Here is a 12522-nt window from a genome sequence, read left to right on the forward strand (position 1 = left end):
ATCGATCTGAATCTCTTTGTGCAGTGAGAGCAGCTGAAAGGTCTCTCCTCAGTGTGAATGCGCTGGTGGGACATCATTAGCTGAGAGCTTTTGAAATCCCTTCCACAGTCAGAGCATTTAAAGGGTCTCTCTTGGGTGTGAATGACATTGTGCCTCAGCAAGTAGGGCAACTGACTGAAACCTTTCCCACACACAGAGCAAGTGAACGGCCTCTCCCCAGTGTGAACTCGCTGATGGCTCTGCAAATCAATTATCTTATCATCATAGAAACCCTACAGTACAGAAAGAGGCCATTAGGCCCATCGCGTCTGCACCGACCACAATCCCACCCAGGCCCTACCCCCATATCCCTACATAGTTTACCCGCTAATCCCTCTAATTTACGCATCCCAGGACACTAAGGGGCAATTTTTAGCATGGCCAATCAACCTAACCCGCACATCTTTGGACTGTGGGAGGAAACCGGAGCACCCGGAGGAAACCCACGCAGACACGAGGAGAATGTGCAAACTCCACACAGACAGTGACCCAAGCCCCGGAATCGAACCCAGGTCCCTGGAGCTGTGAAGCAGCAGTGCTAACCACTGTGCTACCGTGCCGTATCCCTTCCCACACCGATACCGCTACCGTATCCCTTCCCACACACACAGCAGGTGAATGGCTTCTCCCCAGAATGACTGCGCCGATGGATTTCCAGCTGAGATGGAAAACTGAATCCTTTCCCACAGTCCCCACATTTCCACGGTTTCTCCATGGTGCGGGTGTCCTTGTGACTCTCCAGGTTAAACAATCAGTTAAATCTCACACAGAACACAAGTACAGTCTCTCCCCGCTGTGAATGCTGCAATGTATTTTCAGGCTATGTAACTGGTTAAAGTTCTTTCCACACTCAGTGCACTGGAACACTCTCACTCGGGTGTGTCTGTGTCTCGGTGCTTTTCCAGTCACACTGATGTTTAAAATCTCCTGAAGAGACAGAACAGAAAAACATTTCTCCTTCTCGATTCAAAGGTCGATGATATTGAGGTCTGGATGAATTGAGTGACTCTGTCAGATGTTGATACGATGTTTGGTTTGAGATTTCTGTCTGTAAATCCTCACCTTCTGATATCCTGTCAAACGAATTTACAAAAGTCATCACTGTCAGTACAGGATAGAAATTCAGAACAGACAATTCTAGTTTCTATGGAACATTCTTTCCTCTCTCATTCCCCAAAAGCTGTGAATCTCCATCCCACACACTCTCCCTCCATTCTCACTCTGCTGTATCTAATATTCACCCTCCCAATTCTCCTGAAGCTGCTGGTTGAGGCAGATTGACAGATCCATGCTCACTGCTTCCTGTCCTGGACACAGGGAGCTGAAAATCTCCATGCAGGCTGCCAGACAGATGTCTATAATACTGGTTAAAAGTGTAATATACAGGACATTACTTGAGTAGTGGTAGAGCAGGGATTTGAGGAAGATTTATATTTAGGGAGAGCACATGATCTGGAACTCACTGCCTATGAGGATGGAGGAACAGAAGATGTTCAATCATTTCAAAATGAAATTGGGTGGGCACTTGAAGGAAATAAAACTTGCAGAGGAATGTTGATAGAGAGATAGAAAAGGACTGATTGGTTTGTTCTCCAGAGAATTAATCTGCAGTCTATAAGATGACGTGGAGATGTCAGCATTGGACTCGGGTGGGTACACAACACCAGGTTCATCAGGTGAGTGGCCATTCACCTGATGAAGGAGCAGCGCTCCAAAAGCTCGTGCGATCAAATAAACCTGTTGGACTTTAACCTGGTATTGTGAGACTTCTTATAAACAGTAAGATGTACAGGTTAGGTTGATTAGCCATGCTCAATTGCCACTTCGTGTCCCAGGATGTGTGGGTTGGGGGGATTAGCAGGATAAATCCGTCGTACTACTGGGAGAGGGCCTGGGAAGAACGCTCTGTTGGAGAGTCGGTGCAGATTTGATGGGCCGAAAGGCCTCTTTCTGCACTGTAGGGACTCTGTGACTTGAGTTACCCAATAGACTCCTTCTGTGCTGCAATGAGTTTATGACTGGAAATATATAATGTAGCTGCAGTAATATATTACACAACTAGAAATAATAAGGAATGGAAAGGGGGAAGAAAAGAAAGTGTTTTACTCACAGATGTCGGCGACAGGAGGAAGTTTTAGGTTTTCTGAAGCTCAATCTTCATTCACTCAAAGCCCGTGCTCTGATTGGCTGGAGGACAAGAGTCCTTCCAGTCCTCCAACTCTTCCCATTGGTCAAAACCTAAGCTTGCAGGTCAGGGAGGGTGGGCACTGCCCCACACATACACAGGTTCCCCTCTCCCTTTGGACATGCGCAGTCCCTGGCCTGGGGGAGGGGGAGGTCACCGAGCGGCTTCTCAGTCTGGCTGGTGCCGTCAGCCAGTTGCCTGGAAACCTTGGCTCCAGGAGATGCAGGGAGAGGGGGTGAGTGGGCGGGGCTCCCGGGCCTGCACACTGGAACCCGGAGACGTCACCGCAGAGCACAGTGATTCCTATTGGCTGATTCAGGCAGGGTTCCATTGTGACGTCACAATGCGGAAGTTGTCCAATGAGCTTCAGAGTGAAACTTCCTCCTCTGGGCAACATCTGGGAGGAAATCAATGTTTCCCCCTTTCCATTTCTTTTCTCATTCTGGGGGAAATTGGGGACTTGCAGCAACTGAAGGGAAAGGAAGTGAATCCAGTCGGTTTCTTCCACACATTATTTGTCCACTGATATCGACATATATCTGTCTGGCAGCCTGCAGGTACATTTTCAGCTCTCTGTGTCCAGGGTAGGACAGGAAGCAGTGAGCATGGATCTGTCAATCAGCTTCAATCAGCACCTTCAGGAGAATTGGGAGGGTGAATATTAGATACAGCAGAGTGAGAATGGAGGGAGAGTGTGTGGGATGGAGATTTACAGCTTTTGGGGAATGAGAGAGGAAAGAATGTTCCATAGAAACTAGAATTGTCTGTTCTGAATTTCTATCCTGTGCTGACACTGATGACTTTTGTAAATTCCTTTTGCAGGATATCAGAAGGTGAAGATTTAAAGACGAATATCAAACCAAACTTCACATCAAAATCTAACATAGTCACTCAGTTCATTGGGACCTGAATATCATCGACATTTGAATCTGGAATGGAAATATTTCTCTGCTCTGTCTGCTTCAGGAGATTTTAAACATCAGTGTGACTGGAAAAGCACCGAGACACACACACACTGAAACATGCACACACCTGAGTGACTGTGGAAAGAACTTTAACCAGTTAAACAGCCTGAAAATACATTGCAGCAGAGAGACTGCACCCATGTTATGTTGTAACTGAACTGATTGTCAAGCCTGGAGAGTCACAAGGACACCCGCACCATGGAGAAATTGTGTAAATGTGGGGACTGTGGGAAAGGATTCAGGTTCCCATCTGCACTGGAAACTCATCGGCGCAGTCACACTGGAGAGAGACATTCACCTGCTGTGTGTGTGGGAAGGGATTCACTCAGTTATCCCATTTACAAACACACCAGGGAGTTCACAGTGGGGACAGACCATTCACCTGCTCTGTGTGTGGGAAGGGATTCAGTCAGTTATCCAACCTGCTGAAACACAAAGTCACTCACACTGATGAGAGACCCTTTAAATGCTCTGACTGTGGGAGTGGTTTCAAATGCTCTGGAGATCTGGTGTCCCACCAGCGCATTCACAGTGAGGAGAGACCGTTCAGCTGCTCTCACTGCACAAAGTGGTTTAGAACATCATCCAACCTGCGGGAACACCAGCGCATTCACACCGGGGAGAGGCCGTTCACCTGCTCTGTGTGTGGGAAAGAGTTCACTCGGTTGAACAATCTGTTGACACACCAACGGGTTCACACCAGAGAGAGACCCTACACCTGCTCTGTGTGTGGGACGGGATTCACTCAGTTGCCCAACTTGTTGAGCCACAAGGTCACTCACACCCAGGAGAGACCCTTTAAATGCTCTGACTGTGGGAGTGGCTTCAAAAGCTCTCGGGAACTGATGGTCCACCAACCCATTCACACTGACGAGAGACCGTTTAGCTGCTCTCACTGCTCAAAGAGGTTTAGGAGGTCATCCACACGGCGGAGACACCAGCGGGTTCACACCGGGGAGAGACCGTTCACCTGCTCTGTGTGTGGGAAGAGATTCAATCGATCATGCAACCTGCAGAGACACCAGCAAGTTCACAAGTGATTCCAGGGGTTGGATTCTGCTGTTGGTGAAGTGGGAGGGTCGGACAGATTCTTTCTGCTGGACTGGCCGGTCTCACGACTTTGCCTCCAGTGGGCTGATGCTCTTTGAGCCTGGGAGAGCACATTTCCACTGAAATGATCCACAAAAGCTGATCAAGGACATTTATTTTATCCTGGATAGTAAATAGTGCTTTTCCTGCCACTACAGGTAGATCTGAAATAAACACAGAAAGAACTGGAAAAACGCAGCAGGTCTGGCAGCATCTGTGGAGAGGTAAACAGAGTTAATGTTTCACATCCAATGTAACTCTACTTCAGAACCAAAGAGAGGGAGAAATATAATGAGTTTGGTGTTGGTGGGAAAGGGGGAGAGTCGTGTGGATGGTCAAAGAACCACTACAAAATTAATTTTTGAATTCCATAATGGCAATATTAGCTTTTAAAAGCAATGGTGACTAAGAATTAGGCATGCTGGGATTTTTGGTCAACTTATAATTAAAAACAGATGCAGGCTGCAGAGTTACTGTGAGCGATGACCTGGTCTGGGAACTGTGACCTGAAGCTTCCTGTGTTGACCAAATGAACAAAGAACAAAGAAATTTACAGCACAGGAACAGGCCTTTTGACCCTCCAAGCCTGCACCAACCAGACTGCCCGACTGAACTGAAACCCCCTACCCTTCCGGGGACCATATCCCTCCATTCCCATCCTAGTCATGTACTTGTCAAGACCTCTCTTAAAACTCACTACCATATCCGCTTCACTACCTCCCCCGGCAACGAGTTCCGGGCACCCACCACTCTCTGTGTGATAAAAAACTTGCTTCGTACATCTCCTTTAAACCTTGCCCCTCGCACCTTAAACCTATGCCCCTAATAATTGACTCTTCCACCCTGGGAAAAAGCTTCTGACTATCCACTCTGTCCATGCTTCTCATAATATTGTAGAATTCTATCAGGTCTCCCCTCAACCTCCATCGTTCCAGTGAGAACAAACCAAGTTTCTCCAACCTCCTCTCATAGCTAATGCCCTCCACACCAGGCAACATCCTGGTAAATCTTTTCGATACCCTCTCCAAAGCCTCCATATCCTTCTGATAGTGTGGCGACCAGAATTGAACACTATATTCCAAGTGCAGCCTAACTAAGGTTCTATAAAGCTGCAACATGACTTGCCAATTTTTAAACTCAATACTCTGTCCGATGAAGCAAGCATGCCGTATGCCTTCTTGACTACCCTCTCCACCTGCATTGCCACTTTCAGTTTCCCCAGGAAATAGAAACTAGAAGCAGGAGTTGGCCATTCGGCCCTTTGCGTTTACTCCACCATTCATTATGATCATGGATGATCATCAAATTCAATATTGTGATTTCCCCCCCATATCCCTTGATGCCTTGAACCTCAAGAGCTCTATCTAATTTATTCTAGAAATCACACAGCGTTTTGGCCTCAACTACTTTCTGTGGTAGTGAATTCCGCACATTCACCACTCTCTGGGTGAAGACATTTCTTCTCACTTCATCTCTTATCTTCAAACTATGACCCCCTAGTTCTGGATTCACCACCATCGGGAACATCGGGAGATGGCTGACATTGAAGGAGACAGTAAATATAGGACAGAGATACATCTAATGTTGTTACATGGTACAGATTAGATATATTATTTATGGTTCTGTAATAAAATACATTTATTATTTCTAGCCTTGTAATATGCCACTGTAGCTACATTATAGAATGAGAGAGGAAAGAATGCTCTGTAGAAACTCGAATTGTCTGTTTTGAATTTCTATCCTGTTCTGGCAGTGATGACTTTTGTAAAATCTTTTCCAGGATATCAGAAGGTGAGGATTTACAGACAGAAATCTCGAACCAAACGTCACATCAACATCTGACAGAGTCGCTCAATTTATTGGGAGCTGAGTATCATCGGCATTTGAATCTCGAAGGAGAAATGTTTGTTTATTTTGTCTGCGACAGAAGATTTTAAACATCAGTGTGACTGGAAAAGCACCGAGACACACACACATCTGAGTGAGAGTGTTTCAGCTTTAACTAGTTACACAGTTTTTCAAAACATTACCCTTTGGAACCTGGAAAGACGCTACACGTGTTGTGTGTGTGTGGACACCTCAGTTGATTCTTGAATATGGAGAGACACAAGGACACCTGTACCATGGAGAAACCATGGAAATGTGCGGAATGTGGGAAGGGCTTCATTACTCCATCAAGTCTGGAAAGTCATCGACGCATTCACACCGGGGAGAGGCCGTTTACTTGCTCTGACTGTGGGAAGGGATTCACTCAGTTATCCCACCTGCGGACACACCAGCGAGTTCACACAGGGGAGAGGCCTTTTATCTGCATTGACTGTGGGAAGGGATTCACTCAGTCATCCAACCTGGTCGGACACCAGCGAGTTCACACTGGAGAGAGGCCATTCATCTGCACTGAGTGTGGAAAGGGATTCAGAGATTCATCCACTTTGCAGAAACACCAGAGAGTTCACACTGGGGAAAGACCATTCACCTGCTCTGATTGTGGGAAGCGATTCCGAGATTCCTCCACCCTGGTGAGACACCATCAGTTTCATACCGGGGAGAAACCGTTCATCTGCTCTGACTGTGGGAAGGGATTCACTCAGTTATCCACCCTGCAGACACACCAGCGAGTTCACACCGGGGAGAGACCATTCACCTGCTCTCAGTGTGGGAAGGGATTCACTCGGTCAACATCCCTGCTGAGACACCAGCGGGTTCACAATTGCTGACACGGGTTGGATTCTGCTGTTAATCACATCCAGGACTGAACCATGTTCATTCTGACAGTTGGTGAAGTGGGAGGGTCGGAGGGTTTCTTTCTGCTGGACTGGCCAGTCTCCCAACTTTGTTTCCAGTGGGCTGATGCTCTTTGAGCCTGGGAGAGCACATTTCCACTGAAATGCTCCACATACGCCGATGAAGGACGTTTATGTTATCCGGTTGTAAATAATGTGTTTCCCCCCCTACTACATGCAGGCCTAAAATAAATGCAGAAAGAACTGAAAAAATGCAGCTCGTGGAAAAAAATATCCTGGAGCAAAAGAGAAAGGGAGAGGTAATGGTTGTTGTAAATAAATAAAGCATTGGTCCAGAGTAAGTTTAATGGCTGAATAAAGGACAGCCCTCCCTATATCTCTCCAGATAAGGCAATTGAAGCCTGATCCACACACACGTGTGTGGTCTCTCCCCGCTGTGAATGGTGCGATATTTTTTCAGGATGGGTAACCAGTTAAAGCTCTTTCCATAGTCAGTGCACTGGAACACTCTCACTCAGGTGTGTTTGTATGTGTGTGTTGGTGTCTTTCCAGTCACACTGATGTTTAAAATCATTTGAAACCCCATTTGGAATATTGTGAGCATATCTGAGGAACGATGTGCTGGCCTTGGAAAGGGTTCAGAGGAGGTTCACAAGAATGATTCCTGGAATGAAGAGCTTGTCATTTGAGGAATGGTTGAGGACTCTGCATCTGTACTCGGAGTTTCGAAGGATGAGAGGGGATCTTATTGAAACTTACAGGATAGTGCGAGGCCTGGATAGAGTGAACATGGAGAGGATGTTTCCGTGAGTAGGAAAAACTAGAACTAGAGGGCACAAGCTCAGACTAAAGGGACAATCCTTTAAAACAGAGATGAGGAGGAATTTCTTCAGCCAGAGAGTGGTGAATCTGTGGAACTCTTTGCCACAGAAGGCTGTTGAGGCCAGGTCATTGAGTGTCTTTCAGACAGAGATAGATAGGTTCTTGATTAATAAGGGGATCAGTGGTTATGGGAAAAAGGTTGAGAAAAATATCAGCCATGATTGAATGGCAGACAGACGCGATGGGCCGAGTGGCCTAATTCTGCTCCTATGCTTTATGATCTAAACCGACAGAACAGAGAAACATTTCTCCTCCTAGATTCAAAGCCGATGATGTTCTGGTCGCAAGGAATCAAGTGACTGTCAGATCTGTACGTGAAGTTGGAGATTTCTGTCTGTAAATCCTCACCTAATATCCTGTAAAAGGTGTTTGCAACAGACATCACAGTCAGTACAAGATAGAAATTCAGAACAAACAATTCTAGTTTCTATGGAACATTATTTCCTCTCTTATTCCCCAAATCTGTAAATCTGAATCCTTTTTATTTATTAGTGGGAGAAGTTGGTTTACATTAACATTTTGCAATGAAGTTACTGTGAAAATCCCCGAGTTGTCACACTCCGGCACCTGTTTGGCCATGCCAAATTCTCCTTCAGTGTAACCAATGTGCCGAACCAGCACGTCTTTCGGACTGTGGGAGGAAACCGGAGTAACCGGAGGAAACCCACGCAAGCACAGGGAAAACATGCAGAGTCCGCATACTCAGTGATCCAAGCTGGGAATTGAACCCTGGTCCCTGGCGCTGTGAGGCAGCAGTGCTTTCCGCTGTGCTGCCCTTTACTCAACACTCCCTCCATTCTCACTCTGCTGTATCTAATATTCACCCTCCCCATTCTCCTGAAGGTGCTGATTGAGGCTGATTGACAGATCCATGCTCACTGCTTCCTGCCCTGTTGTGAGACTTCTTACTGTGTCCTGCCTCATTATTTTGTAAATTGTGTTTGTGAACTGAAATCTCACTCACCTGATCAAGGAGCAGCACTTCGAAAGCTAGTGGCTTTTGCTGCCAGATAAACCTGTTGGACTTCAACCTAATGTTGTGAGACTTCTGACTGTGTTTACCCCAGTCCAATACTCGATTTGGATGAATTGGAAAAGTATTAAAAAAAACTCCAGTATCTCCACATCCTGTCCTGGACACAGAGAGCTGGAAATCTCCATGCAGGCGGCCAGACAGATATATGTCTATCTGACTGGACTAACAATGTGTGGAATGTACAGACTGGGAGAACAATGGGTGGGGGCGGGGCTCCCGGGTCTGTGCGCCTGAACCCGGAGACGTCACCATGGAGCACAGTGATTGCTATTGGCTGAATCAGGAGGGGTCCATTGTGCCGTCACAATGACTCAGAGGGGCGTTCCCAGCACACAGTGTCCCATTGGCAGCAATATCACTGGTTACAGAAGCAGCACACTGCGGATTGGACACCAGCTCAGCGCGGCTGGCGGTCAAAGCCCCGCCCACCCCCACGTGGGCTCGGGTTCCGCCCCCTCATTGTCTCCATGCGGCAGATTGACCAATGGCAACGCGTGGAGGACCGGATGGGCGCTGGTCCTCCAGCCAATCAGAGTCCGGCCCCTGTGTCAATGCCGCGCGGAGCTTCCTGTGGACATGAATGTGGGGGTTCGATCAGTAAGTTTGCTGATGGTCCAAAAATTGGTGATGTGGTAAATAGCGAGGGGGAAAGCCTTAGATTACAGGATGATGTGGACGAGCTGCTTAGATAGGCAAAATAGTGGCAATTGTAATTTAACCCTGAAATGTCTGAGGTGATGCATTTTGGAAGGACTAACAAGGCAAGGGAACAGATAATGAACAATAGGACGCCAGGAAGTACAGAGGACCAGAGGGACCTTGGGGTGCATGTCCATAGGACCCTGAACACAGTAGGACAGATTGATAAACTTGTTAAGAAGGGATATGGGATACTTGTCTTTTTTAGCCAAGGCATCAAATATGCGTGGACCTGCAGAGTTTCACTGGCTGTCTTGTCTGGAGACAATACACATCTTTTTAGCCTGTCTTGATGCTCTCTCCACTCCCATTGTTTTGTTTCTTAAAGACTGGATTAGTTGTAAGTATTCGCATTCCAACCATTATTCATGTAAATTGAGTCTGTGTCTTTATAAGTTCTGTTTGTGAACAGAATTCCCACTCACCTGAAGAAGGGGCTCAGAGCCTCGAAAGCTTGTGTGGCTTTTGCTACCAAATAAACCTGTTGGACTTTAACCTGGTGTTGTTAAACTTCTTACTATCAAATATTACAGCAGGCAGGTTATGATTGAGTGTATAAAATGCTGGAGTACTGTCTGCAGTTCGGGTCACCACACTTTAGGAAGGATGTGATTGCACTGGAGAAGGTGCAGAGGAGATTCACCAGGATGCTGCCTGGGCTGGAACGTGTCAGTCATGAAGAGAGGCTGGTTAGGCTCGAATTGGTCTCCCTAAAGCAGAGAAGGCTGAGGGGGGGCCTGATTGAGATGTACAAAAATATGAACGCTCAGTTCACTGACCTTTAGTAGCTGGGTCAATATCCAGGGACATAGATTTAAGTGAGGGGCAGGAGAGTTAGAGGGGATTTGAGGGAAACAATTTTCACCCAGAGGGTGGTGGGAATCGGGAACTCACTGCCTGATTGGGGGGGGGGGGGGGGCAGGGGGAGGTGGGAACGCTCAACAGTAAGAAGCATTTAGATAAGTACTTGAAATGTCATAACATATAAGGCTGCTCCTGACCAAGTGGTGAAAGGTGGGATTAGAACAGATTGGTGCTTGAGAGCTGGCACAAATACGATGGGTCAAAGGGCCTCTTGCTGTGTTTTAAAACTCTGAGGACAGAATTATGACAGTGTGGTTATGTGTTAAATATTGGATGGTTCTATAATAAAGTACATTTATTATTATTTCTTGTCTTGTAATATAGTACTGTAGCTATGTTATATATTTCCAGTCAGAGCCATTATAGCACAGGGGGAGTCCATTGGACAATTCAAGGCCCTGCTGACTCTCTGTCGAGCAATTCTGTCAGTCTGGAGAGGGTCCCATTCTGTACTCCTGCAGCACCCATCCAATCACATTTAGAAATTACTGACCATCTCTGCTTGACTACCCTCACAGGCAGCAAGTTCAGGAGCATGACTAATCACAACCCCCATATCTTAACCAACTTACAGATTTAGGGGAATGAGTGGGGAAAGAATGTTCTATAGAAACTAGAATTATCTGTTCTGAATTTTGATCCTGTAGTGACTGTGATGTCTGCTGCAAATTCCTTTTATAGGATATCAGAAGGTTAGGATCCATTGACAGAATCCCAAACCATGCGCCACGTCAAGATTTGACAGTCGCTCAATTCATCTGGACCTGAATACCATCGGCCTTTGCATCTAGAAGGAGAAATGTTTCTCTATTCTGTCTGCTTCAGAAGGCGTTAAATGTCAGTGTGACTGGAAAAGCACCAACGCACACACACACCCGAGTGAGAGTGTTCCAGTGCACTGACTGTGGAAAGAGCTTTAACCAGTTATATAGCCTGAAAATACATCACAGCTTTCACAGTGGGCAGAGACTGTACCCGTGTTCTGTGTGAGATTTAACTGATTGTTTAACCTGGAGAGTCACAAGGACACCTGAACCATGGAGAAACCATGGAAATGTGGGGACTGTGGGAAGGGATTCAGATTCCCATCTCGGCTGGAAATTCATCGACGTATTCACACTGAGGAGTGGCCATTCACCTGCTCTGAGTGTGGCATGGGATTCACTTATTTCTCCAAGCTGTTGAACCACAAAGTCACTCACACTAATGAGAGACCCTTTAAATGCTCCGACTGTGGGAGCAGCTTCAAAAGGGCGCAGGAACTGCTGAGACACGAGCGAATTCACACTGAGGAGAAACCGTTCAGCTGCTCTCAATGCTCAAAGAGATTTAGATCAACATCCAACCTGCAGGAACACCAGCGAGTTCACACCAGTGAGAGACCCTTTAAATGCTCCGACTGTGGGAGTGAATTCAAAAGGTCTCAGGATCTGAGGGACCACCAGCACATTCACACCGAGGAGAGACCATTCAGCTGCTCTCACTGCACAAAGAGGTTTCGAACATCATCCCACCTGCAGAGACACCAGCGAATTCACACTGGGGAGAAACCATTCACCTGCTGTGTGTGTGGGAAGGGATTCATCGATTCATTCAACCTGCGGGAACACCAGCGAACTCTCATTGGGGAGAGGCCATTTATCTGCTGTGTGTGTGGAAAGGGATTCACCCGGGCATCCAGCCTGCTGACACACCAGCGGGTTCACACCGGGGAGGGGCTGTTTACCTGCTCTCACTGTGGGAAGGGATTCACTCAGTTATCCAGACTGCAGGTACACGTTCGAGTTCACACTGGGGAGAGACCATTCACCTGCTCTGTGTGTGGAAAGGGATTCACTCAGTCAACATCCCTGCAGAGACACCAGCGAGTTCACAAGTGATGACAGGGGTTGGATTCTGCTGTTATTGCTGCTGTTAATCACATCCAGGACTGAACCATGTTCATTCTGACAGTTGATGAAGCGGGAGGGTCGGAGGGTTTCTTTCTGCTGGACTGGCCGGTCGCACAACTTTGCTTCC

The 12522-nt window shown here is 46.9% G+C and overlaps 4 protein-coding genes across 4 annotated transcripts in view; 3 read left to right on the plus strand and 1 right to left on the minus strand.

The window, feature by feature from the left end:
- The window catches only part of LOC144487356 (uncharacterized), a 72202-nt gene that overhangs the window by 26166 nt on the left and 33514 nt on the right, over nt 1–12522 (minus strand). The gene's annotated exons all lie outside the window — the stretch shown is intronic.
- On the plus strand, nt 6332–7564 carry LOC144487358 (uncharacterized). The gene has a single exon (XM_078205443.1). The coding sequence runs from the start codon at nt 6375–6377 to the stop codon at nt 6993–6995; it is 621 nt and encodes a 206-aa protein (XP_078061569.1). The 5' UTR covers nt 6332–6374; the 3' UTR covers nt 6996–7564.
- LOC144487357 (uncharacterized) overlaps nt 11541–12522 on the plus strand; it is a 78834-nt gene continuing 77852 nt past the window's right edge. Inside the window, exon 1 of the mRNA XM_078205442.1 lies at nt 11541–11615. Within this exon, the coding sequence (XP_078061568.1) occupies nt 11541–11615 (75 nt within the window). The remainder of the gene's footprint in view (nt 11616–12522) is intronic.
- LOC144487360 (uncharacterized) lies at nt 11658–12383 on the plus strand. The gene is made up of 2 exons (XM_078205445.1): nt 11658–12139; nt 12230–12383. The coding sequence occupies exons 1-2, from the start codon at nt 11658–11660 to the stop codon at nt 12381–12383; spliced, it is 636 nt and encodes a 211-aa protein (XP_078061571.1).

This window comes from Mustelus asterias, unplaced genomic scaffold (genome assembly GCF_964213995.1).
Source record: "Mustelus asterias unplaced genomic scaffold, sMusAst1.hap1.1 HAP1_SCAFFOLD_753, whole genome shotgun sequence".
In the NCBI taxonomy this organism is placed as follows: Eukaryota; Metazoa; Chordata; class Chondrichthyes; order Carcharhiniformes; family Triakidae; genus Mustelus; species Mustelus asterias.